The 27,365-nt window shown below is 41.3% G+C and overlaps 3 protein-coding genes across 10 annotated transcripts in view; 1 reads left to right on the plus strand and 2 right to left on the minus strand.

The window, feature by feature from the left end:
- Nucleotides 1-7,703: 7,703 nt before the first annotated feature.
- On the minus strand, nt 7,704-10,616 carry LOC117471655 (aromatase). Its single transcript, XM_034116796.1, has 9 exons — nt 10,421-10,616; nt 10,175-10,325; nt 9,921-10,075; nt 9,663-9,827; nt 9,442-9,556; nt 9,237-9,348; nt 8,876-9,038; nt 8,537-8,778; nt 7,704-8,043 (listed from the first exon to the last, which is right to left on the minus strand). The coding sequence occupies exons 1-9, from the start codon at nt 10,614-10,616 to the stop codon at nt 7,786-7,788; spliced, it is 1,557 nt and encodes a 518-aa protein (XP_033972687.1). The 3' UTR covers nt 7,704-7,785.
- Nucleotides 10,617-14,260: 3,644 nt separating this feature from the next.
- On the plus strand, nt 14,261-19,955 carry gldn (gliomedin). The gene is made up of 10 exons (XM_034116795.1): nt 14,261-14,838; nt 15,502-15,553; nt 15,641-15,658; nt 15,793-15,891; nt 16,400-16,492; nt 16,613-16,720; nt 17,064-17,144; nt 17,232-17,357; nt 18,011-18,161; nt 18,256-19,955. The coding sequence occupies exons 1-10, from the start codon at nt 14,302-14,304 to the stop codon at nt 18,719-18,721; spliced, it is 1,731 nt and encodes a 576-aa protein (XP_033972686.1). The 5' UTR covers nt 14,261-14,301; the 3' UTR covers nt 18,722-19,955.
- Nucleotides 19,956-21,341: 1,386 nt separating this feature from the next.
- Nucleotides 21,342-27,365, minus strand: part of dmxl2 (Dmx-like 2) — a 36,783-nt gene continuing 30,759 nt past the window's right edge. For 5 of the 8 annotated variants that reach the window (XM_034116445.1, XM_034116446.1, XM_034116440.1 and 2 more), the window contains 12 exons: nt 27,166-27,283; nt 26,528-26,593; nt 25,416-25,502; nt 25,205-25,326; nt 24,664-24,802; nt 23,966-24,026; nt 23,622-23,749; nt 23,399-23,476; nt 23,175-23,266; nt 23,033-23,085; nt 22,717-22,934; nt 21,342-22,286 (listed from right to left, as the gene is read on the minus strand). In XM_034116445.1, coding sequence (XP_033972336.1) covers nt 22,077-22,286; nt 22,717-22,934; nt 23,033-23,085; nt 23,175-23,266; nt 23,399-23,476; nt 23,622-23,749; nt 23,966-24,026; nt 24,664-24,802; nt 25,205-25,326; nt 25,416-25,502; nt 26,528-26,593; nt 27,166-27,283 — 1,372 coding nt within the window. In that variant the 3' untranslated portion in view covers nt 21,342-22,076. The remainder of the gene's footprint in view (nt 22,287-22,716; nt 22,935-23,032; nt 23,086-23,174; nt 23,267-23,398; nt 23,477-23,621; nt 23,750-23,965; nt 24,027-24,663; nt 24,803-25,204; nt 25,327-25,415; nt 25,503-26,527; nt 26,594-27,165; nt 27,284-27,365) is intronic. The other 3 variants (XM_034116448.1, XM_034116443.1, XM_034116442.1) reach the window with 1 other exon arrangement.

The raw sequence follows: 27,365 nt of genomic DNA on the forward strand, positions 1-27,365 counted from the left end.
CTATGTTGTAACAATGCTTTTTGGCAATATCTTATAATAAGGAGCCAGGATCCTGCCATGACTGCCCTTCACCTTCAGGCCCACTTGTACTGGAACCTCAACATGTGGAGGAACATTATTTTCAGCGATGAATCCAGATTCTGCCTACGGCACTTGGATCATACTGTATGGGTCACAGTGTGGAGAAGACGCAGAGAACACTTTGCTGATTGCTGCACAGATAGAGTAGGAGTGGAGAGGATGGGATGGCCCCCTGCAGTCCTAACCTCAACCCCATTGAACCCCATTTTGGGATCAACTTGGCCCTGCTGTCCGTGCCAGAGTGACCAACACAACCACGTTGGCTGACCTGGGACAAATGCTGGTTGAAGAATGGGATGCCATCCCACCGCAGTGTGTGAGCAGGCTGGTGACCAGCATGAGGAGGAGAGGCTGTTGTGGCTGTGTTTGGTTCTTCCACACGCTACGGAGGCTGCTTGTTAAATGAATCAATTGTTAATAAATCAATTGTTGCCAATATGTTTTTATTTATCAGACTTCAATCCTCCAATCCACCAAACAACACCAAACTAGAGTCAGCAGCAAAAAAAAGCTGTTTGGCATTGGCAGAGAATATTTGTCACATTCTTCATGGGCGCACCCCACATACTCAGCTCTGCTGCTCATCCCACAAATGCTTTTTCCTCACAAATGTGGTACCATTGGAAAGGTAGGAAAACAGGCTTTGCAACGGTATAAGATGTATTGCCAAAAAGCATTGTTACAACATAGAAACCATCTACCAAACACAAATTGCCTTACTTTTTGTGTTAAGTTTAGAAAGATATAAATATTTCCTAGGACAGACACACACACACACACACACACACACACACACACACACACACACACACACACACACACACACACACACACACACACACACACACACACACACAAACACACATTGCTAATCAGATGAACATAAACACAGTTGACGTTTAAAAATAATTTTATAGGGAAAATAGAATGACCATCTGGTGGTTGTATACTGTAGCTTAGCCAACAGTCAAATTGGAGTTAACATCGATGTCTGTTCAACTTCAGACTCATTTATTTACTTTAAGATATTCAAACAAAGATATTAAATGTATTTTTGTGCAAAAAGCTAGTTATCCCTATATTGACATGTATGATTCGAGTGACTAACTTCCTTTGAGAAACATGCTGTACAGAGGACTGATAGTCTCTGTCACATTCTGCAACGCCAATCACCTGAAGCTTGGAGTAATATTAGTAAAATGAATACGCCTCTGGCAGAACACCAAGAGTACAGGACACTCACTGTCCCGGTTGTCAACAAGGGAGAGGAAGGGAAGAGGGTGGACTCATACAAGTACCTTGGGGTGAAAAACATTAAGAATTGACCTTGGATCAAAACAGTGAAGCTCTCTTCAGGAAGGAACATAACTGTTCTTGAGGAGACTCAGATGCTTCAGGGAGTGCAACAGGCTGCTGCTGATATTCTGTCAGGCTGGTGGTATTAAGGCTTGGAGTTTAGCAGATTCAACAAGCTGTGACAGACGGGCAGCTTGGTGTTCATCAGGTTATTGCTTGACACTCTTGGGGTATAGTTGCGGAGAGCAGGCCGGGATAATAACCCTTCAAATCCTCTCTACAGCGAGCTATCAAATAGAAAGATATGATCAAGCCTGAGAGTTGTTCTTCATCTGAGTCCAGGGTCTCAGGATAGAGCATGTCATTTGCCGGAGAGACTTTGATACCCATTTGAGAACATGTATTTTATTTGTGACATTTATAAATTATAAATACTTTATTCGGCTTTACATTGTTTTGTTCTGCTGTCATTTACTAACATAATTCTATGAGAGAAATGTAAAAAGTCACATTTCTTTGTATATGTTCACATGCTTAGCCCATAAAACTGATTCTTGGAATCATGGCCGTACCCACCATTGAGATCACCGAGGTCCAGACCTCGGTAATTTTATCGAGGTGTATATAATAAAACTCACAAAATAACTGCACATAATTAATAGGGTTCTTTGTAGTACTTCCATTTACTGGCAGTGGGGGCGCTGCACAACTAAGTAGCCTACAGTAAAGCAAACAGAAGAAGACCACATTCATTTATCAACAAACAGCCGCAGTCCGGACATGTACCCATGGATGTACAAACGCAAAACACCAGTGTGATTTTGATGAAAGTACGACTATCTTAGAGAAAGTTATAGTGGGGGTTCCAAATCTGGCAAACCTGGTCTGCCACATGTGGAAACCCCTCTTTAGTTTCTCACCTGCTGAGCCCAGAGTAAAATGCTTTTGTGTGCACAAACTACAGGTAAACAGCAGACACCAGTGTGATTTTGGTGACAGTACGACTATCTAGGACAAAGTTATAGTGGGGGTGCCAAATCCGGCAGCACCAACACCTGGTCTGCCACATGTGGAAGCCCCTCTTTAGTTTCTCACCTGCTGAGCCCAGAGTAACATGCTTTTGTGTGCACAAACTACAGGTGAACAGCAGTGTGATTTTGGTGGGAGTACCCAGTGATTAATCTTCAAGCTCTGGGATTGGATGTTGGAGTGGCAGTGCGCCAAGGTTACGCCGAGCTTCAAACAGCTCTTTGAAATGGAACGAAACCACGGCAGACTATCCAAAACTGGACTTGAACGGGACCAGCCATTTCTTATACTATCTACATACATCTTATAAGAGTATAATTCATATTTATAATATCAGTTAAAATAAGTGCTTCAACATAGTTAACATTGCAGGAAAGCAATATATTAGACGTTAAGTACTTTGTCAGGCTTAATATTTATCTGTAGATACCCCCAAAGCTTTTTTCTTATTTAAAAGAAGACCTTAACCTAAAGTATTCTTTAATGTTTAAATAAAGATTAATTAGTTTTTCTGTTTTGCACATCCTCCTATTAATATCTTTGTACATCCGGCACTAAACTGTTTTATTGTAGAGATCACTTACAGTATCTTCTTGATTTTTTATATTCTGTATTTCTATCATTGACCTTCTACTTTCCCCCTATTTTGTATGTACTCTTAATATCTTTTTCATCAAATATAACATATTAAAACAAATATTCAATAACGTGCTTTAACCACTAGGCAGTGCACACAAGGTACACACAGCATACAATGCCATAATAACTTTTTATTATTAGTGTAGGACACTTATGTATGTATAATATCTGAAGATTTGTATGTTTTCACATAATTTTACAGGATATTGCTATATTATTTCACATGTTTTTACTTCTACACATTAATATCTGATTTGTAAAACATCACAGGCAGAAAGGTATATCCGTCATTTAACGGTAAGCTATTGAAATTCTGAATCCATAGACGGTCTCCCATCACCCAAAACCCCTGACTATTCTCTCAACTCAGTATTTACATTCTTATATTCAAATAAAATCAGTAGTATCTTTAAAAACTACAAGTCCCTGTCTATCAGCTGTGCACCGTTATGGTGTAAATATATCTACCAATTGGATCAAATATAAAAGTCAGCCGAATTAGTGTTGGTACTGCAAGGAGACATATTGTATGAAGAGAAATTGAAGATGTTGTTTAATTGCTGATATATTTATGATCCACGTCACAATGACTTTATTTTGAAATTCAGTTCCTGACGGACAGCAAAAAAGCCAGCGATTATAGAATTAAACAAATAAATAAAAACAAGGATAATTGTGTGTTATTGTTGAGTAAATAACAGTGTGTTATTTAGAAAAGAATAACAAATTAGAAGGAAAAAAAGATTTAAAAAATACATATTTCAATATTCTGAGCCCCATTTCTTTTCCTCACGGACGGCAAAAAAAGTCTGACATGCAAAGACTTTATCTAAAAACAATAATCGTGGCTTGATATTGAGTAAGAAAATGTTTTTACTGTATGAACCACACAGCTTCCGGTCTTCCAAGACCCGACCGGACAAAAAGACGTGGTGCAGGCACGAAACATACTACCAATAGAAATGCATTGCTTTTAAAATCGTTCTGTGTGACACGAAACAAAGGGGAAAATCGTGTTGGTGAACACGAATCAATAGATTAAATGTCGTGACTATAACACGAAATGCCGTGAGACTGGGTTGTCATATGACCAGCAGATCCTGTGTGAACGCACTACGTTTGTCAGTGGACGTACGACAACATGCATGCACAATAACTTATATTGGAGCTATAGGCTAGGTTTAAATTGCGTGAATAAAATAGCTAGAGAGCTAACGTTAATTTCATTCATCCAATATCAGACCTTTTAACAAAAGTTTCAATGCTTTTCTTTCATTATAATTTGAGTAAAAGGTTGAGGAGATAACATTGTGTTGTTTTCTTTTTTCACTGACACAGATATAATGAAAAGACTGTCAGTCCAAGCTCAGGACAGGCTTTCAGAGAGAAAGTGATGGAAGTCAGAGAGGAACTGCAGGGACAGCCATCTGAGCCCAGGGTTGCATTTACATTATGTTCATGTGCTGTTCAACACAAACTATGTAAATGTATGCTGCAGCCCACTGACATGGTTTGAAATCAATATATCATCCAATGTGTGCCCTCCTACAGGACTTAAAAACAGATATTTAGATCATGAAAATCCCCCCAAAATTGGGGGGGCCTGCCCCCGAGCTCCCATAGCATGTTTTGGACCTCGGTATTTACAAAATCCTGGGTACGAGCCTGCTTTGCATGACATTTTTCTGGACGTGTTTCATTGTGGTGATAGTGAGGGTAGTCAATCCCTTGTTTGGCAAGACAGTAGTGACGGCCATCTTGGTGACGTGTGTTGTTGTGCGAGACCAGAGATGTAGTTCATTGAGCGGTTTCACACAAAAAAAGTCTTACTCTTTTTTTTTTTTTTATTATCTTTTAAATTGACAAACATCATTATGTGTAATTCGTGGCACAATTCAAACGGGATCAAAAGATAACTTTTCTATCGCCATTGACTTCAATACATCATTTTCCCGAAACAAGGTCCCATGGAGGTCCACCGGAAAGGGAGGGACTTCGCCTCTCTATGGAAACGCAGCTTGAACCCGAGCCGAGGCAAGCCGTGCTCTGTGTGTGTGTGTGTGTGTGTGTGTGTGTGTGTGTGTGTGTGTGTGTGTGTGTGTGTGTGTGTGTGTGTGTGTGTGTATGTGTGTGTGTGTGTGTGTGTGTGTGTGTGTGTGTGTGTGTGTGTGTGTGTGTGTGTGCGCACGTGTTGTTTTGTCTTTTTTCAGACACCCTGGGTGTTTCTCAATCGCGAGTACGCTTGCTTGGTAGCACATGTCTGCCGAGCATCTTGCTTCAGAAGCGAGGCAAGAATACTTCCTGGCATGCGGAAAACAAAGAGTGGAACAGGCTAGGAAGTGTGCAGGTGTGCGTCATATGAGAGGCCCCGCCTTACATCTTCCGCCACAGATTTGGGGAAATTGGTCCGTGCGCAAAGCATTGTGGGGATTTTAAGACCGCGGAGTCTACTCATGTGCAGCCTCGATATTTCTCCAAACGGAGTACGCCGGGCTCGGTAGATTTCCAAGTATGCTGGAGATTGGAACAGTCCTTTGGCGGCACTCGATGACGTAGTATGCTTGAAATAGTGGCTCTGAAGCAGTTTTACTCGCGATTGAGAAACACCCCCTGTCCTAATCTCGCTGTAATCAGCAACCTCATCTCCCAGGTGGTTTTGTGCCAGGGAAATTTAAATGGACACTCTTAATTTAGAGGCTTCACACTCTTGCATCAGACAGACAGCCAATGGTTGACATCTCTGAAGTGTCGGCAGAAAATGTTGTCTACATCAGTGGTTCTCAACTGGGCAGGCCTCGGGACCCACTTTTTCCTTTGTCAATCAATCGCGACCTGAAATGTTGAACCACTGAAATCTATTCAACAAAAAATCGTGCTGTAATACGCTTTTCAGCATACATTATTAAAGTGAAGTACAGTGCATATATCCCTTCACAGAACTGAAGAATGAGATGATGGAATCAAAGCTGAACTGTATAACATAAAAAGGCACACATGCTGAAAACCCAACCCCAGCAGGGGGGTCTGGGGGGATTCTCCCCCAGGAGATGTTTAGAAATACTAACATATAAACTACGCATTCTGGTACACTCTGAGATGAAAATAAATAAATCTATTACTACCCGACATATTAATAATATTTTATGCCATTGTTTGTTTTTCACTTAGTTCTGACAGCTGAACTTGCTGCTCCTTACAGAGAGAAGAGTAAAGAGGAGATAGTCTGTGTGAATTACTTTCAATTGTGGGTAAGGGTAGATAGCTCCCATTGTTCTGTGACCTGTCAATCATCAAACCGGGGGTCATATTTCATTATGTGTTAATTTTTATCTGAAATTGTACCCATGGATGTATAAAGAGTAGTTATACCGCAAAGTTATTCTCCGTGGGGACTTCCGGCAACAATCTTGATTCTGATTGGCCAGAAGACCCGAAAAATCATCAGCAAAGATGTTTAATTGAGAAGATGATCACTACGTGACAGAAGTTTTCAAAACCGTTTATGGTCTCCGGTACTTCCAGTCCAACGCCGACTGCATGCACAGCGTTAGAAAATCGGGCCTTCAAAATAAAAGTTTGACTTTTTTCCCCAAAAAACTAAAACGGCTTCGCGACCCACCAGTTGAGAACCACTGGTCTACATGTTTATTTTCACACAATCAGAAAAAGTAGAGCCCAGCCTAGCCCTTTGAGTGGTCCCTGCCTGGTGTTTATACTGTAAAGCGAATTGAAACATCTGTATGTGAATTGTATTGCCACGTTTGCCCAGAGGCAGAGCAATTGCATGCAATGAGCAGCTTGGTTGCTTTATTTAGGCTGTGCTGAAGACTGATTGTTGTGTTATGTGCTGTAGTGCCCTCTGGTGATCAACATTTAGAAATGCAATAGAAGATGTATTTATTTAACTTACTGAATCAAATTTTTATGGATTTCCTGGTTTTTACAGGTGATTTCAGCGTTAAAATGTATTGTTGATTATAGAAATATTCTTTTCATAAAAGTCTGTTCTTTCTAATAATAAACTTCCAGCATTGATTAGGGAGGCAGACAGTGTCCACACATTTAAGAGTATAGGCTGAAGACTTTCCTCATTAGTACAGCGTACAGTTAGGACTGGTTTTAAACTCCCTTTTAAACATCCTCATGGAACCTTCATTTTATGGAATCTTAATTATTGTATTCTAACTGTATTTGTGTCATTGTGTTATGTACCCATTCTTTGGTATTTTCACATTCATCTTGTCATTTTACTATATTCTCAGATATGTTTGTTGTTTTTACATTGTCATTCGTGTTTGTTGATTTGTGAAGCCCTCTGAGACAAATGTGATTTGGATATTGGGCTATATAAACACATTTGAATTGAATTGAATTGAAAATAACATCATTGATTAAGGACAAAAAATGTAAATAAAAGTGTAGACAATTTGAAAAAATAGAAGAGAAAGTTTTCTAACTTTTTTATGTGGAAAATGCTCCACTTTATATATATTATACATTCAGTAAAACATGATAAAACATTAAAAAAGAAGACAACACTTAATATTGGTGCAATAATTTACATGTACTTTATCATTAGCATTTCTAACTTACTTTTCACATAATGCATAATAGGTCAATAGGTTTTTTTAATATATATATACCACAATATAAAACGTAGCTTTGTACAGTAATGATAATAAATGAAGTATAATAGATATCATATATACAGTTTAAAGGTATAGATTCAGTGTGTACGTCTCAGAGTGTCTGCCAGCTTCCTCTTTGGCGGGGTAGGAATGTCATGCTGAGCTGCTCGGCCTCCTGCTGATGCTCCACAGGCTGCTGGGAGAGGTTGTTGGTCTGATGGAGGCCGTCCAGGGTCAGGCCTTCGTGAGGACACACAGAGTACTGGGACAGCAGCGTCACCAGGATGGATTTCATCATCACCATGGCGATGTGCTTGCCAACACAGGCGCGAGGTCCTGAACCGAACGGCTGGAAGTAACGACGAGGAGCCTGAAGGAAGGACAGGGGTGATTAAAAGTCCTGAAACACTCAAATCAAATGTTTGTCAATAACATGAATATTCATGTCTGAAAAAAAACATAATTTACTAAAAGTTTGACACCCAATACTCATCGGGACTGTGTTGGTATAATTTGATCATATTCATCTGAGAGTGGCAATATAAACAAACAACCCACCAAGCATCATCCAAATCTGATTCACATTTTAAATCTGGATTGATGTACAGAATAGGCTTACTTGACATGACATTTTTCAACCAAGCCCCGCTCACTTAAAACAACTGGAGAAAAAAAACTTGAATCTATTAAAAATGGTCTGTTCACATAGCACCAATTGCTCATAGTAAGAAGCAGAATAGCAAAAAAGGCTGTCGGGGTCTTTAAGAGTTAATTTATTAAGTCACGGTTATGTTATTAAGTCCCAGAGTTGCAGATAGAAACTCAACTTTCACAAAAGAAAACAAAAACAAACATCTACTCACATTTTTCTCAAAGTTCTTCAGACTGAATTCATTGGGTTTGAGGAAAAACTCTGTCTGGTGCATGCGGCCGGTGTTCAGAATAATATTTGTGCCTTTTGGTACTTGGTAACCATCTATGATATCATCAGAGAGGGCTCGTCGCATGGTGAAATCCACCACAGGGTGAAAGCGCAAGCACTCGTTGATGAAGCTCTCCAGCACCTGCAACTTCTGAAGGTCCCTGTTCTGGAGCTGTCTCTTGCCTGCGGCGAGACAGTGGCATTGAGATATCATTTTGCTCAAACACTAAATCTCTACAATATTTTATCAGAATCTATCTTGATTCTCTCAGATTCTTACCTACAACGGTGTCTATCTCCTGCAGCAGCTGCAGCTCCACATCTGGGTTCTGTTTGAGGAGCAGCAGTGTGAAGAAGAGGCTGACGGACAGAGTGTCTGGTGCTGCGATGACCATCTCCAACACACACTGCCTCACATTCTCCGCAGATAGTTCACCATGGTTCTGAAAACACACACAAACAACATGTGAATAAGCTGACAGGCGAAATAAATGTGTGAGGATTTCTGACATATGGGTTGAAGGAAGTCTTTGAAAGGCTTAAAGAATGAAAGGAGAAAAGGGAAAAGAGTTTGCTCTGAGATCAGAGAAGTCTAAATATTTGCAAAAAGCAAAGAGCACTGATTACATTCTCAGACTGACCTGTGCAAATATGAGCTCTGCGGTGAAGTTGATGTTGTCCAGTTTATCTGCCTGCTCCATATTCCTTCTCTTCTGTTCCACGAGGCTCTCTATGGCATCTTGCAGCTCCTGGCTGTGAGATAAGATATTTAAAAACACTTGATTATAACAGAAGAGCTCAGCCAAAATAACCAGGCCTACAAATGATGTGAAAAGAGTGACTTACGCTGCCTTCTTGTGTCTCTGGTGAATCCAGTCGAACTTGAAGTAAATGTCTGGTTTTATCAGCACAGTCTGCCATGTGTCGAAATACTTCTGTATCTTCAGAAGCAGCTCTTTCTCTGGAGAGGTTAACACAAAGGTATTTAGAAAAATTGCATCCTAACCCATTGACCGCATGTGTTTGATCCATCTTTCATCTTAAAAGAGGAATGCATGCCTACTTACCATTAAGAGGTACACCCAGGAAGAGTCTGTTGGAGATGTCAACCACGGTGCAGCGCAGCAAACTGAGAACGTCCACATGACCCAAACGGTCCAGACGGTCCAGGTGAGTCTGTGTGGCGGACACGCTGACCTCCACCGCCTGCTGCAAGCCCGGACCTGTCAGGGCTGATATGGGAAATCAAATCTCTTGTAACTGAACTGAATAAATAACTGACTCAATCAGTAAGTCTGGAAGGCAGAATAAGGTTGAAATGTTACCTCTAGAGAAGTAGGTGCGTATCTTTTTCCACTGAGGTATGTTGTTGTTAAATATGATTCCTCTCTCATTCATGCCGATGCAGCTGAGTCCTTGCTTGCTCCCAAAACGGGAAGTATAATGTCCATTTTTCAGTACATGGTGCACAGCTGATGCCCTAAAAAAAGTAAAAAATAAACAAAAAATCGACATTAAATCATTATCTCCTGTTTGTGTATAAACTGTTTTTCCCGCAGCATTAACAGAGGTAACCAACCTGCTGAGTATGAGGGTCTCCTCTCCATTGATCCACACTCTGACAATGTCTCCATACTTTTTGTTGTAGTAGTTACTGGCTGTGCCTATACCAGTCCACATGAATCTCACATATGACAGAAATGGACCCAAGCCCAGACAGAAAGAAGGACCTGTGGTGGTGAATCACAATACATGTCATTCAGTGATGGAGAATTGACACAAACACACAGACAAAAACTGCCAAGTGTCTATAAAGAGAACCTACCAGGTACAGTGTTCTTGTCCGCGTGGCTCCATGCAGCCAGCAGCAGACAGATGAGCAGGATGAGGGTCCTGGTTGCAACGGAGATCCCCGGTGATCCCACTGCAGTGACATTCGAGGACATAGAGACCAGGTCTTCCACTATGGTGTCGAAACCTACAGGAATCAGGGCCCATTCACAGGCAGGGATCAGATCCATAGGAAGGCAGTAGTAAAACAACCTGCACTAACTGCACAAACCAAACAACCGCCCGGGTAATGACAGATGCCTTCCGAAAGCAGAGCCTGGTGTTTATATGAGGGCTGAGCTGGTTAAGAGCCAGGTCAGGGTGATGCAAAAGCCACAACACGGGAGAGAAATGGTAAACAATACAAGTGTAACCTTGAGGGGTTGGATTGGTGCCTGTGCCCTTGAGCGTGCAGGCCCAAGTTCAGTGGGTGAATGTTGGGGAGTAGACGGTTCATGGGTTGTATTTAACATTCTGGTGATCAGAGCAAACTTTTGGTCCAGCTTTGAACTTCAAAAGAATCTTATTGGAGAAACAACATCTGGCCTGTGTTATTATTATTAAAGCTTTATCTGTCGTCCAAAAATAAATGATCTCTTAAAAAAAAAAAACATCCAAACTTCAGTTTTTTTTACATCTTCGAAGACAAACAAGAAACAGCTGGAATTAAATGTTCCAACAAAAAATTTGTTTTTAAACATGATATGCTGTGGCCTTTATTATTTGTGATTACTCCCAGTTTTCCTCCAACAGACCACCAGTAGATGGAGAAGCAGAGCTGTGACGCATTAAACAGTGTCTACGGATTTACTGCAACATCATGAGGTTATTAGTCTATCATTTTAGTTTGACATATTAGGGTTTACGGGTAAATTGTTTTACACTCCAGACCATTTATCATCATCGTATTTGATTATTTTCCAGCCTCACAAAAGGAAGAAACACATAGTTGAAAACGTACTCAACAAACACTTTTAAATGACATTGAGTGAAGCTGTTTTATCAATAAAAAACTTGACTTAATGAAATGTAAAAATGAATAGGACATTTTACAGACCTGCTGTATTTAAGTTATTGTTAAGATTCTGACACAAAAACATACTTCTTTATTTATTTATATCTTAGGTATTTATGGGTTCATCAAACCTTTTTTTATGTTTTATGTATATTTGTAGTCCCGTACTCACATCATAACGACAAACAATATGTTTTAAAAGGCAAGACAAAGGGGGAACCAAAAAATCCAAGCGAAAAATCAACAACAATAAAACATTAAATAATAACAGCAATGAGTGCCCAAATACTCCTTCTTCTAAATAAGCATTAAGCAAGTGGACATATTGAATTGTATTTATTTTTGGGTTGAATATAATTGTATTATTATTTTTTAATATTTTGTTTCACAATTTGTCACAAAGCAAATTCTGTTTGGCTCTGCCTTTGTTCCATGTGCTCTGTATAAAGGACTCTGTGCATTCACTCACCGCCCACGGTGGAGTCGAGGAATGTGCACAGTTGAAATGTCCGACTGTGTGTGAGGCCCTGCCTCGATAACGTCCCCTGTATGATGGCTCGGACAGAGATTGTTCTGCATGATTAAGCAAAGACAACCCCGTCTGTTTTTCCCGAAAACAGAAGTTAATGTAACCTTGTCTCTGTGCTCTGTGCTGTGGTCAACCACATCATTGTCTCCACTACATGTGTAGAGAGTTGTTTAGAAGTGAAAAACAAGATTGATTGAAAGCCGAGGGAAAATGTCAGACCATGTATGAGGTCTGGACAGAATTTATGAATTTTCTTTGAGGCATGACGTGCAGCAGAAGTGAGTGGATATGAATTCAGACTGTGCGCTTTATGCTATGAGACCTGCCTAAACTGCCTTTAGGAATTTACCTCACAATTAAGATTTAAAGCAGTATTGCAAGGTCTGAGAACAGCTAGAAGATGAACTCCACCTCCATCCCTCTCATTGTGTTTCTTAAATTTAGGGCTTTTTTCGATGTCTAATAAATGTAATTTGTTCATTTATAGTGGTGTTTATTGGCTTCATTTGATCGTCTTTGATGTGCCATTTTACTGATTTCACATTATTGAATCTAATCTTAATTTTCAGTGATAAGCTGATTCGTAGCATTCCAAAACATATTTGAAACTTCAAAGATAGCACTGAAAAAAACAAGAATATTGGACAGAGAAGAGGAGAATGGGAGGATACTGTTTGAAGGAAGACACGAAGAAGAGAGATACTGGAAGGCTGCTCTCCCTGCAGCTGCACCTCGGGAGGAAGGCGGAAACAGAGAGAAGGTCAACGAGAGACCTGAGGTGGAGAAGAGTTTGTAGGCATGCTGACATGTTTACACCACAGGGTTCATTTGAATGGATCCTCAATAAGGCTGAATCATTTAGCAACTTTGCCAACATTACAGTCTTCAAATACTTAATCAGAGATGAGATCCACATACAGAAGGTGGGCTTTCCCCTGCTTTTTGTTCCCAGTCTCAGTTGGTCAGGCGCAGAGCATTACAAAGTGAAAAAGAGACAACAAAGGAACGACCTCAATGCTCTTAATACTGTATGAGCGAACACATCTACACATCTGCCAAAGCAATACAAGCTGTCCAACAACTGACTGTCAGTGACCTACAGCCTCAGGAGGGAGCCTACATACCAAACGCCCGGTCAACAGGACCTGAATCTAACCCCAATGTAGCATGTCTACTTCCTGTGTGTGTGTGTGGGATCTCACAAGGATGCAAGAGCATGTAGGTCAGCTACATAAAGCAGTGCTCCATGTCAGCAGAGAACCGACTAAACTGACTTATTCAAACAAATAGTTTTTTTTATTGAAGAGATAACACAAAACTGACCACTACACTTACATCTCAGTCAAATGAGACAGTACCAACACCATGTGACAGAGAAGAATGGAGTACTTGGAATTTCCCCTGCTTTACTGAAATTTAGAGCGGTGAAATGTCACTTTTCTGGCCCAAATCAAAGCAGTGGAAATAGGTCATTGTTGCTGGTTGGAAGCTTTGAGGAGGGACTGCGCGAGATAAGGGAAGGATACAGGAGTTTGGGATGGGTCATGAACCAATGGAAACTATAATGATGTTAATGCATTTTGAAGTTTGAAACTCTTCACCATTGGAATAGTATTCATAATAACATGTATAAATATGTAAATAAAAATAAGCAGTCAGCTTGTCTGGTGTAATGCATGCTTTCATTTGTATGCATTTGAGTGCTTTTGTGCGTACACTATACATAAGTGCATGCCTGTGAGTGTGTGTGTCCGTGATGTCAGTCTGCCCACGGCGGTGCAGTAGAATGGGTTATGCTGAATATAAATCAGGTGACTGAACAGGCGGGGGTTTCTTCCCAGACAAGCCCAGAAGATTGTGTAATGCCCACTCCTACAATACTGGCACACACACACACACACACACACACACACACACACACACACACCACACACACACACACACACACACACACACACACACACACACACACACACACACACACACACACACACACACACACACACACACACACACACACACACACACACACACACACACACACACACACACTAGCCCTACTCCACTTGGTGAACAACACAACAAGCACTGTATTTACCAGTCTGACTTCAGACCACCACCCGTGAGGAGCACAGGCACACTCTGACTGGATTCTATTTGGAGCTTTCAAATTATTTGAAAAGGACTCTAAATTTGGTTTATGACTTCCCTCTATTGGATTATTTTGGCGTACGGTTGATTAGACTTTTTGGTGGCAGCGTCTTGGACAACAGGCCGTAAGAATTGGACTTTGTCCTCTTTGAGTTCTGAACTGGATTTGTATACCGTTTGAATGCTGAAGTTGGCAGGTGACCCTCAGAAAAGCGGAGGTGAGGTGGTAACGATGTGGATCCCAACCCCCAGCATGACTCTCCCTCAGCGGTTGGTGCTGTACGGGACATGTGTGGTGGCGTTGATGAACTCTGTGGGCCTCCTGGTGCTCCTGGTCCAGCAGAATCAGCAGCGAGCCCTGCTGCAGCAAGCAGAGGTGAAGCTGATGGAGGTGGAGCAGAGCTCCGTGGTGGAGTTCCTCCAGGAGGTGCCGAGAGGAGCGGCAGCTTTGCGGGCTAGGGCGGGGGAACATCCGCAATATCAGTCCCAGTTTTCCAGGAATAAGAGAAGTGAAGAGCTGGAGAAGGAGCTACAGCAGGAGATGCAGGAGCTCCACCAGGTGGAGGGACAGGAAGTCAGCCAGGAGGTCAGCCAGGAGGTGGGAGAGGAAGCAGAGAAGAAGATGAAGAATGAGATGAAGCACAAACATCGACAGAGTTACCCCAAGGCACACCTTCAGGATGACATGATGATGATGATGACCTACTCCATGGTCCCGGTGAGATTCGGTCACTTTGTATTTTGTCATCACTGACCGTCGCTCCATCAACATCTGGATAAGATGGGCACCGGTCCCCAGGCCTCAGACCATCAGGGGGTCTGAAGGCTCCAGGTCCTGCATGTTGGGATTTACTGTGTGCAATAATACCACAACACTGAAATAAAACAGAGTGAGGGCTAGGGTTACACTCGGTGGAATTATGTAATTTCAAAGCCCAATGGTACATTTTGTAAAACACTTTTACTGTATAGGAATATTTCCATGTTGTGCTTGGAGCGTGTTGCATTGTAACAGATTAAACTAAACATTAAACAACAGCATTTCAATTGATAACATTTGCATTACAAACTACAACATCGCCGTGTTTCTTAACATCAGTAACGATAATTATATTATATGTCATTTATTATTTAATTGAATATTCAAAGATATACGATGTATAAGTAATGTTATACTTTTGATAGTATATTTTGTTAATTATGCTTTTACCTTAGAATTGTTTTTCTATTTACTTGTTAGTTTATGTTATTCTTTTAGAGGTGTCTTGCTACTTTTACATAAGGATCAGAATACTGACTAAATGGGCTGTCAATGCAATCGTATCTTTGCCCCTGTTGCTGACATGTAAAGCATGGTAAAACTTGTTCTGTTTCCCCTTAGATCAAATTGTTGATTGACATTTGTAACAGCACCAAGGGAGTCTGCATTGCAGGTATGTCTTCCTCATATACGTAAAGCTACATACTATATTCAAAAGATCACTTTTTGTTCTTTAACATTTTTAATCATTCTCTTGCAGGACCACCAGGACCGCCTGGTAAGAGAAACCACTCTTGATCCAAAGTTAAAATCTAGCCATACTGCATGTCTCCTTTGTGGTTTAGTGACCCATATACTAGCTGAATATGTTTTCCATTTAGCCCATGGTCAAGATTTTGTGTGTTACTGAAGGTTTGCCCGGTGTGGACAGTATGCCCGGCTACAATGGGACTGATGGCATCCCTGGACTGAATGGACTGCCTGGGGCTGATGGGAAAAGAGGAAAAAAAGGTACAAAATAATTGAGGCTCTACTCTGTATTTAATCACCATCCATTTGTATAATGCCTCGAGCAATGCTGGCCATTTTAGTAAAGAATCATGTGTACAATGTACAAGTCAAAGGGTTGAGTGTAACCTGAGGCTAAAAATAGCACACGCACAGAAAGACACACACTGAACACACACCAACACAAACAGTTTCCTGATCTATCCGTGAATCATAATGACGGTTGATTTCATTCACAGTAGATGACTGAACAGCCGCCTTTCTCTCACATTCTTTGCAAATATTATTCATCGCTGTGGTTTTGGGCTTCGGCTAAATGAACTGGAAAACTCCTACCAAGTATTCTCCCAATTGACTTCACTGTGCTCCTTCACAGTGGTATGATGGCATGATTCACCAGAGGAAGTCAAAGGAGTCATTCATGGTTTTAACAATAGCGCAAAGTGTGTTAAGTCTGTGAGTGCAATCTTGGAGATATTTTCACAATGTTCATAATGTTTTCCAATATCAGGTGAGAAAGGAGAACCAGGTGAAAAAGGGGAGCGAGGAGAGGCCGGCCCGCCTGGAGAGAAGGGACAACCGTCGAATGACGTCATTATTGAGGGTGAGTAGAGCTTTACACTGATCACTGAGTCACTTTAAACATTTGGCAATAAAAAAGCTGTAAAGATTTGCAAAATGTCTTTCAGAATGTGGCTATATATTTCCTTTCTTCTTTGTACAGGTCCCCCTGGCCCTCCAGGTCCTCCCGGGTCCCCAGGACCTCCTGGCCCTCAGGGGCCTCCAAGAACAAGGCACCACAGAGCCAACCTTCAGGCTGCTCATTCCATGGGTAAAATGCCTTTATTGACTTATAAACACATACTCTGCAGATTGGATTACAAGTTCATCTTGAACATGGAAACACTATTCTGCAAATTGATACCACAACAACATGATCCATGAAGTCTGGATGCTTCAATCAAATCACACAGACTACCAGCCTGCCCAGATGTCATGGAATTGTGTTCCTTTTTCTTGCACTTTAAGGACTTAAAATGCTAAGAAGCTCCATTAGCTGAAAAAGATCATGTGATATGATCCAAAGCTCCACAGCAGCTAATGCATGCTCCTCGTGGTGAGGTTGTTTTGAGAAGCACACTCCCTATGTCATAAAATCACTCTGTTTATTACAGGGCTGTTACACGCAATTCCAAATGATGGAACCTCCTCTGCGAATGCTTTGAAACTACATGAGAAGCCAGCTAAGAAGAACGGTTTGTGTTCAGAGAAGTGTGTCTACATCTAAAACACATGTGACAGATGTAACCCTCTAACTCCGGTGTGACTCTGTTTCCCCTCAGAGTGCCTGATCAAGTCTCTGATCAACCCCAGGAATGTGTCAAAGATGGAGAGCACATTCGGCGCGTATATGAGAGACACCACTCAGCTGAACGATGAACGAATTTGGGTGGCAGAACACTTTTCTGGTAGATTGGTTAGACCAGCAGCATGATAGAACATATATTAATCTAAACCTAGAGCAAGGCTCTGAGTGTCAAAGCAATGCAAGGATGTTATACTGTTGGATCTCTACTTTCTTAACATTATTTATTTGCAGTTAGCAGTAAACATGTTGTAGGGCTGTGCGATTATGACAAAAATCATAATCACGATTATTTGGGTCAATAATTGATATCACGATTATTAAATACGATTATTCATTGACTTTGAAAAAATCCATTTATTGAATTTTAAAACAAATACAAATAATAATTTGAACAGTATCTTTTTAACTGTTGATTACCCTGAACGTATAATTCAACTGAAAAACCAATACAAAAATAAATGATACATTTAAATAAATAATATCAAAATAATAAATACCAATAAACAAGATCAACAAATATTTTGGAGTGCACTTCCCCAAGCTACTAAACATATATAAATATGATAAATACAAATAAATGAGACCAAAATTAATTGGATCAAATATGTTGCAGTGCACTGTCACAACCTAGCAAAGCTAAATAATTGTTTTTTTCGATTATGTTGTTTTCGTAATTGTGGCAGGCCAAAATCGTAATTGCGATTAAAATACGATTAATTGCACAGCCCTAACATGTTGCATGTTCTTCTCCAGGTCGTGTGATAAAGGAGTATAAAAGCATCGCCTCCTTCCAGAACAGCACCAGCGAGATTGTGGATGTTAAAAAGTTCTACCAAGGCTGCGGCCACACTGTTCACAACGGGTCCTTCTATTATCACATCGCTGGTACTTCCAGCATTGCCAGGTAAGCCGATAGTGAACAGTGTGATGCATCATGAGATCATTTCCTATCGTTTCCGCTACATCCAGCTAACCACTTGCTATTTGTTTGTCCACAGGTTTGACTTTCACACCAAGAGGCTTCACACGCTCACTATAGAAAACGCTTTGTACCACAACCTCGCCTACCTGCTCCACAACTCCAAGACCTATTTCAAACTGGCAGCAGATGAGAACGGCTTGTGGCTGATCTTTGCCTCCAGCGTGGATGAGAGCATCACGGTGGCCCAGCTGGACCCGAAGACCTTCTCCGTCACATCCTACATAAACACCACCTACCCGCGCACCAAGGCCGGCAATGCCTTCATTGCCTGCGGTGTCCTGTATGTCACAGACACAAAAGACGCCAGAGTCACCTTTGCTTTTGATCTGCTGAAGGGGAAGCCGGTGAATGTGACCTTTGACCTGAGGTCTCCAGGTGGGGTGCTGGCGATGCTCTCCTACAGCCCCAAAGACCGACACCTGTACGTGTGGGACCAGGGCCACGTCAGGCTCTACGTGGTCCACTTCATCTCTGACGAGTGAAAACTGTCTGGAAGTGACAGACAACACGTAGACATGACTGTTAAATAGTGAGAGCAAAATGCCTGCTGACCAACAACTATTCACTCTGTCTTTGGAAACTGGTCATATTTGGGTTTTCAAGAATAATGTAGACATCTGTCTTATAGCGCATTCCTGTCAGTAATCGGTTGTTTAAAACTATAGTTTCACTTAAAGGTGACATTTTATGAAAACACATTTTTCAGTGCTTTTGCAGATACATTTGGCTATCTGGAGTGCTACACTGTGAAACCCAGTTTCTGTGAAAACAATTCAGAGCTCAACAACCCGATCAGTTTTGCCTCTCCTTCCTCTGTTCCTCCCCAGTTCATCAGAATAAACTGCCCCCAATCTTAATAAAAACAGTATCACCATTCGCTTATATACTGAAATGGGGCATTGAAGAGGTAGGCGCAAAGACGATGCATTTCAGATGTAAGGTTAATGCAGGTATATTCAAACGTTATGATATAAGGTTTTTTTCAACATTAAGGCATGTAAACATATTCTAGTAGAAACCCAAAACATAAGAATGAATCTAAAAATGAGCATGATACATCCCCTGAAGGTCAATAATTATTGTGCTTTTGTCAAAAATCGATGTATTAAATGTATATCCTTTTTGCGATATACATGTACATATACTATGCAATTACTAACAGTGTGAACACTTTTTCTCATTTTGTATCAAGTCATTTTTTATACAAATTTAATTTATAACTACATTTTTGAAGCAGTATGTATTCTAAGTTGTTACAATATTTAATGTATTTGCATGATAAATATCTTATTTTGTTTTTTTATAGATGCATGTTACCCACATGTACATATAGACACCTGCCTTAGCTTCTTCTCCTCTAGACAGAAAGTCAAAAAACAACAGCGCCAAATCACCCTGATGAAATAAAAGAATTTATTCACTTTACAAAGGTAAAACTCTGAACATGACCTGTTCTCTCACACACCTCCAGGCTCAAGTGCCCTAGTAAGCGTCTACCCATGATATTGGCTTATTTTGCATTATTACATGCACACACACATACACACCAGTAGGACCATTGGTAAAACACTTAAGCTACATACAGTACACATAGTGGGCCGAAAGAGGGAGAGAAACACAAATCTCTTTAATAAATACCATAGATACACTTAACAAAAGATACAACTAATCCAGCTGGTATGATACAAACCAAAAATAAAGAAATGCTTTCATGTTTGTACAAGCTGTTGTGGTATTTCATATATATATTTATATATATATATATATATTTATATCATTTATATATTAAAGGTAGGGTAGGTAAGTTTGAGAAACCGACTCGAGATACACTTTTTGTTATATTCCATGGAATGCTCTTAACATCCCGATAGCAATGAATATCTTAAGTGCTTTGACAAAAAAATCCATAACAAAATGTCATCTGTGGAAGCCGTAGTACTGTAAAAAGCACGACCAATCATTTTAGCCGGCCCGGCTAAAATAACTGGATGGCCTACCTGCCTGTCAGCCTTCCATCTGTGCACAAACTTATCTCGTGCCCTCATTGGTCATGTGCGCGTTCGTGTGTGTTGGAGGAGGGGCTCTATAAGGAAGTGGCAGATTTTCTCCGGATGTGTATTTTCAAATTCTAGCGATCTCGAGCCGGTTTCTCAAACTTACCTACCCTACCTTTAAAACTATTTCAAACGTTTTACTACTAGGCCAAATAAAGCCAGACATTCATTTGTATACAACAGTTTCTTCTTCAATATCCTATTTATTTGAAATAAACTTTTAGTGTCTCCAGAACTTGAGTGCAAATATCTATTCCTTATAGATGAAACAGTAAAAACAACTAGCGAAGTATCACACACACTTACATACAGTAGACTGTGTTGCACATCTCCCAGTCAGATACAGTAAAACCCCTTACATTCCTAAAATAAAAAGCAATAAGTTAAATAGGAATGGTCAACCAAACAAGTATACGAACACAAACATATAAATAATTTAAATAATAATAAAAATATTGTGCAAAACCAGGAGTGAACCTTTGTGTTTCTGCTCTGGGGGGGGGCATTCAGGTTTGGACCAGACAGATGGAAACATTGAAATCACAGTCACAGGAGTAAAACCAAACAGGAATGTTCTAGCAGTGAGGTGGCCACACAAACAGCCAGTTGAGGACAAGTGGGCGGGCAGGCGTACAGAACACACACACACACACACACACACACACACACACACACACACACACACACACACACACACACACACACCACACACACACACACACACACACACACACACACACACACACACACACACACACACACACACACACACACACACACACACACACACACACACACACACACACACACACACACACACACACACACACACACACACACACACACACACACACACACACACACACACACACACACACACACACACACAACACACACACACACACCACACACACACACACACACACACACACACACACACACACACACACACACACACACACACACACACACACACACACACACACACACACACACACACACACCACACACACACACACACCACACACACACACACACACACCACACACACACACACACACACACACACACACACACACACACACACACACACACACACACACACACACGGCCAGAGTGAGTGACGGGCAGCCAGTGAGAGGGGGGTGAGGGTAATGCACCATCAACTCTTCCAAAAAGGGCGGAGAAAAGCCAGACATAAAAGGCGGGGGGAGGGGGGTAAAACCATTGAAACATAATGCAGATTCCAACAACTCGATTCACACCGGAAACCACTGACTTAATAACAAACCAGTGCTGGTTACAGTAGATGCTAAGAGATTTCAGCTGTGGGCACAAAATGACGACAGTTACACACTTTTAAAATGTTAGCTTGAGCACTTTTACAGAGCACTATCAATAGACCTGTGATTGCACCGCGTAACGAGAACCGGACATGCATAGCTTCCCTATGGACACACTCGAAGAATAGAGATTCTTCAATAAAATTACAATAAATCTAGCTTCAAAATCAAGTATGATACCCTTTACTGTAACTTTGCTTTCTGCCTTCAGGGAAAAAAACTAAAAAAACATTTGCAGCTCCGTTTCCCATTGTGGAAATGATTTACATCAGTAAACTCCTGACACGGCACACTCTGAAAGATGCCAAAAGCTTGGTGATCTATTGACCACCTCTTCCCTCATCAAGTATACTATTAATGCCTAGCAAGTGTTAACGTAAGCTTTTTGTTTTTTCTCTCTGTCTATTTCCTCTTTGGACCCTCAGAAGTGGAAGTAGGTGTTACAGGATGTCGACCAAGCTGCTGGGGATATTGTAGCGGTCAGGGAGGACCCTCATCTTCAGGGTGCCATCTGCTCCACAGGTGAAGATGCGGTTACCGGGGCGCGTTTCCACCTGCATGACACCGGCACCGATGTTGCGGAAGATGGACTGCTTGGTATGTTCGGTGCTAAAAGAGTGCATGAGGCCGTTGCCGGATAACTTCCACACCTGGAGACAGAGACAGCAGAGGGAGAGAGGAGGAAACAGTTGTTACGTTTCTTTATCATTTTTATAACCCGTAGACTGCCACTGTGAATGTCAAGTAATTTGAAGGCTGTGACACTTTCTCAAAGTGATATTTTACCTGTCAAACTGAATCAAATCAGCGAACCAGCACATTGTTTCAAAGCTGACAAATGTCCCACCATAACCAGCATGGGATCAGGATCATTACGAGGCAAGATGTAAAATGGCTATGTATTTTAGTGGAAATGCACCATTTATCAATAGATTAATATGATATGTTATATGTTGGTATGAGAGAGGATTTTCTCCTTTCATGGAGTAGGTCAGTACCTGATATTAATCAGACAATCACAGTTCAACAGTAAATGTGTTCTGGCAGGTCAGTGAATGAGTGATGGAGCAAGTGCGTCACCTTCATGTTGCCCTCTGCGGAGCCAGTGACGAAGAAGTCCTCGAAGGCATCCAGAGCGAGGGCTTTGATGGCTGAGTCATGGGCCTGGAAAGTGTGGAGCAGCTGCCTCTGGCGGATGTCAAACACGCACACAAAGCCCTTTCTGCCTCCAGTGATGAGCAGCTGCTGTTTAGCAGCATACTGCAGAACAGTGGCTCCGTTCTCATGGCAGGGGAACGCTAAGGGGTGGGTGGGGAGAAATGTGGAAAAACAACTTGATGTACAGGAATATAAATCATGAATTAAAGACAAGTTTTACACATTTGGGATTTCTTACCATGGACCATGGTATTGCTAGGTGAAATCAGAGTATCCCACAGGCAAACATTTCTGTGGATGAATTCAAACAAGGACGATATGAGTGAGTGGAACCAACTGAGAAAGATTAGGGTTGGATAATTAAAGTTGCAGGAGCTGACCTGTTATCACTGGACTGTCCAGCTGTGGCGATGAGGCTGGAGGACGTGACGAAGGCAAAATCACCGCACGTCTTAGTGTGGCACTGCCAACTCTGTTAGAATGGAACAGGACCAAATAAACAAACAGTGCTTATTCATTTTAATGACTCAATTTTTTGGTTTTTATGTCTGATGATGTGCATGTGTGGTGATTAGGGAGGTGAGAGAGGTGGGAGGGACCTCACCACGTAGGGTTTGGGGTTGGAGGATGTCTGGTTGACCTGCCACAGACTGAGGAAGCCCTCTCCATCAGCAACTCCACACTTCAAGAAGAGTAAGGTGAAATCAGGACATTCACACAGCATAGACATAACACAGATATTGCAGAGTGTCTGTGTGTGTGTGTGTGTGTGTGTGTGTGTGTGTGTGTGTGTGTGTGTGTGTGTGTCTGTGTCTGTGTCTGTGTACCTTATTGCCCTGGGAGTTGAAATAGAGCCGGGTGACTCTAGCGTTGCCTGCTTGTCTGAAGCAAATGAGCTGCTGAGGTCGGTTCCATTCAAACATTCTTACACTGCCGTCCTGAGCCCCTGTCATGTCTGACACACACACACACACACACAGACACACGGACACACACACGGACACACAAAGAGAGAGAGAGAGTAAGAAGAAGAGCCAGGTAGAGAGGTGGAGGCAGACAGAGGAGCAGAGAGATACAGAGGAGATGGGGATATATTAAACAAAAAATAATCAAAATGAAAATGTTAACTGCTGATGACCTCCTATTCACAAGCTTCAATGTAGGCACTTACAATACTGATATATGGGATGGGATGTCATTCTCTTCACATTGTTTAGATTCCTCTTCATAATCTGAAACACAACAAAAAAACATGAATTTATATATTAATGGATGATTCACCAAAGATGAATTATTCGAGAACATGGAACCTGCATGCCCTGTCTTGTTTGTGTATCAAACTGCAGCACCAGCATTTATCAAAATGGCTGGGAAATGGAGAACCCTGGCAGCGTGTAAGCGTGACGCAAATCTGTATACTTTGGTTACCGTCTGTGAGAGCTGCTGTTATCTGTGTTTGTAAGTCCATCCCTGCAGCGACTCCATAGACTCAGCAGGATGGCTGTTTAGTCGGCAGGGCTCATTTTGGCTCAACATTGATAAGAAATGAAAATATAAACTTCTCCTGAAACCGTGCAGAAGGCCCCAGACTCCAGATTTAACTCAAAGTTGTTGATGGCAGTTTTCATTCTGCATTATATGTTGGTTTCATGCTTCAGTTGCTGTTGATACATCTTTAAATGAAACCTTAGTAATGCATGTTGTGAAATGAAAAGGCTGCAGAGTGAAAGCAGATATACAATGTTTACTAAAGACTTCAAAATAGAGCTTAGTGTCCCCCTGCTGGCTATACATAGGAACTTCATAACAAAAACTGCCCTGTTGGGTCGTGTTCATGTATATCTGTGTTTTCAGTGCAGAGACTCGTACCACACTGGCTCCCATGCTGGTCTGTCCACTGCCGAGCCATGGCATGGATGCAGAAATCTGCATCTGAGGGGGAGCGAAGGGGACGGAGCTCGGCTGGGAAATGTTGGTTTGAGAAGATCGATGGTCTATGTCGTCAGAGCTGTAAAACAAAACACACCCATACCCCGTCACTGAGAATGTTTTGTAGAGCTGTGTAAAAGATGGACGATGCACAGAGACAGACAGGGTGTCAGAAGTTACAGTAAAGATATTTTAACATATTTTAACATCTCTGGCCAATATGATGATTACAGTATTTACATTCTATGTAGTCATAGAATGTAAATACTGTAGTCATCATATTGGCCAGAGTACGATCAAAGAAAAAAGCGAAAAAAGTTGGAGAAGCGAACAATTTTTGTTTTGTTTTGTAAGCATATGCATTGTATTTTTACGTGTAATATATAGCATCATGCCAAATCTGGACGCAAAAATTGAAATTATGATTCAAATAGTTTTCTGAGTGCAGACAAAGCCACTCACAGTCTGCCTTGAATCTCACCTGCGGGACTCCTTATCAAAGTCGTCCCCTATCCAGGTGTAGGGCTGCACAGCCAGCAGACTGGACACATCCACCTCCTGGACGTCATGAGTGGAGGCTAGCACGATCTCGTTGGAGTTAGCCTGGATGCAGGGACACGAATCAAGGAAATCTCAAGATTACAAGTGGACTTGGCAACCAATTCCAATGAATTAGTGTACACACAACTTACCCTATTGATGGCGAATGCCATGATTATATCTGACTCCTTATGAATGATTTTAGCCTTTCCTCCAGGGTAGCCCAGATCTGCCTCCACCTGAAAAAGCCAAGAAAAACAATATATCAATCTTCAAAACGATGAAACTACAGTAGGGGACTCCAGGGCCACAAAGAGAAAATGTGAAAAATGTATGCATGTCTATTATTATTATTAAAGGTAGGGTAGGTAAGTTTGAGAAACCGGCTCGAGATACACTTTTTGTTATATTCCATGGAATGCTCTTAACATCCCGATAGCAATGAATATCTTAAGTGCTTTGACAAAAAATCCATAAAAAAATGTCATCTGTGGAAGCCGTAGTACTGTAAAAAGCACGACCAATCATTTTAGCCGGCCCGGCTAAAATAACTGGATGGCCTACCTGCCTGTCAGCCTTCCATCTGTGCACAAACTTATCTCGTGCCCTCATTGGTCATGTGCGCGTTCGTGTGTGTTGGAGGAGGGGCTCTATAAGGAAGTGGCAGATTTTCTCCGGTTGTGTATTTTCAAATTCTAGCAATCTCGAGCCGGTTTCTCAAACTTACCTACCCTACCTTTAATATCTATTATTATAGATGTACATAAACATTGTTGGTGTTGAGTTTTTGATCAAGGATCCCCGGTGGCAACACCCTCAACAGTTAGCGAGCTTTACACAGCCCTGACAGTGAGCATGCAAGTTAGTGAGTCAAATCTCTTAAGGTTTCTTTTTCATTTGAGCCAGCAGATTGAGTTTTGAAAACGGAGTGAGGAACACAGGGAAGTGTTAACAGTGGGGATTGGATGTGAGGTTCTGTGAGTGAAAGTTCACAGGTGCCCCCGTAAGAGTGAAAGATAAGACGTTAGATTTGATAGACTAAGAGAATTGCCAGAGCAGTCACTATCAGGCCAAGCTGGGGAGGAGACATCAAGAGCTTCACCCAGTTTGGTGCTACTTCCAACCACAACATGCTAACCCTGTGCAAAGAGTGCACCATAATTATTTTATATTATTGCTCCTTCAAGCTTGGCTGTACAGTGACTGTAACAGACAGACAGAAGGACAGAGGCAGGGCCTGAGCTGCTGCAGTAAGTGATACTACCTTATAGGGACTGCTAGCTCCTGCAATGCAGTTGGGGCTTATACGGTCCATATGGTTCTCTACAGACTAAACAACACACACACCAACACGGCACAACACAAAACACATGCACAAACACATACAAATAAAACATGGAATGAAAAGAAAATGTAAAAATGTTGACAGGTTCTTTAATGTATACACAGGGATAAAATGGAACTCTAAACATAGACCACCTAAGTAGCATGGAGCTACAGGCATGTAGCATGAATAATGGAGAAATGCACAACAGATCTAACGGATTCACTTTGATTTAAAGTAGTCTGGTTTTGTAATAATAAGAAATGTAGCATCCGGGACCTTAATCCCAGGATTTTGTATCCAATGTTGGACTGGCAACTACAGTAGCAGTCTGTAATGCAAGATTAGATAATAAGAAATAGTTCCAGACTTGATTTAAGATGAAGGAGAAAAAGCAATGATAATGGTAATATGAAGGATTGAGATACATGGGTAAACTCCTTGGTATCTCATGGGGAGGTGAAAAAGTAAAGTTAAAAAGTAAAAAAAAAACAATATGGTGTTAATATTAACTAACATGACTTGTGAAATAAAACCATACAAGCAGACGTTTTTTTATAAGCATGTGGGCTGCTCACCTCACTCTGCTTCCTTTTCTTAGTGAAGATGTAACGGATCAAAGTCTCCTGAAGAACTTCCTGTTTGACCAGGAAGTGCCAAAGACGTCGAGCTGGAAAGGACTGATGGTTCTTTGTCCTGAGAAAGATATAGGGACACAAATAATTAGGTTACATATAAGTGTATCCACTAAAGGCTCTCATGTCATACAATATGATAC

The sequence above is a fragment of the Trematomus bernacchii genome, unplaced genomic scaffold (genome assembly GCF_902827165.1).
Source record: "Trematomus bernacchii unplaced genomic scaffold, fTreBer1.1, whole genome shotgun sequence".
In the NCBI taxonomy this organism is placed as follows: Eukaryota; Metazoa; Chordata; class Actinopteri; order Perciformes; family Nototheniidae; genus Trematomus; species Trematomus bernacchii.

What these genes read in the sequence shown, in the direction of transcription:
- LOC117471655 (XM_034116796.1), bottom strand. Translation starts at nt 10,616, where the DNA reads ATGGATCTGATCCCTGCCTGTGAATGGGCCCTGATTCCTGTAGGTTTC. An exon ending in GAGACCCTCATACTCAGCAG is followed by an intron (nt 10,076 to 10,174) that starts GTTGGTTACCTC and finishes TACTTTTTTTAG; the next exon opens with GGCATCAGCTGTGCACCATG. An exon ending in ACGCACCTACTTCTCTAGAG is followed by an intron (nt 9,828 to 9,920) that starts GTAACATTTCAA and finishes TTCCCATATCAG; the next exon opens with CCCTGACAGGTCCGGGCTTG.
- gldn (XM_034116795.1), top strand. Translation starts at nt 14,302, where the DNA reads ATGCTGAAGTTGGCAGGTGACCCTCAGAAAAGCGGAGGTGAGGTGGTA. An exon ending in GAAGCCAGCTAAGAAGAACG is followed by an intron (nt 17,145 to 17,231) that starts GTTTGTGTTCAG and finishes GTTTCCCCTCAG; the next exon opens with AGTGCCTGATCAAGTCTCTG. An exon ending in GGTACTTCCAGCATTGCCAG is followed by an intron (nt 18,162 to 18,255) that starts GTAAGCCGATAG and finishes GTTTGTCCACAG; the next exon opens with GTTTGACTTTCACACCAAGA.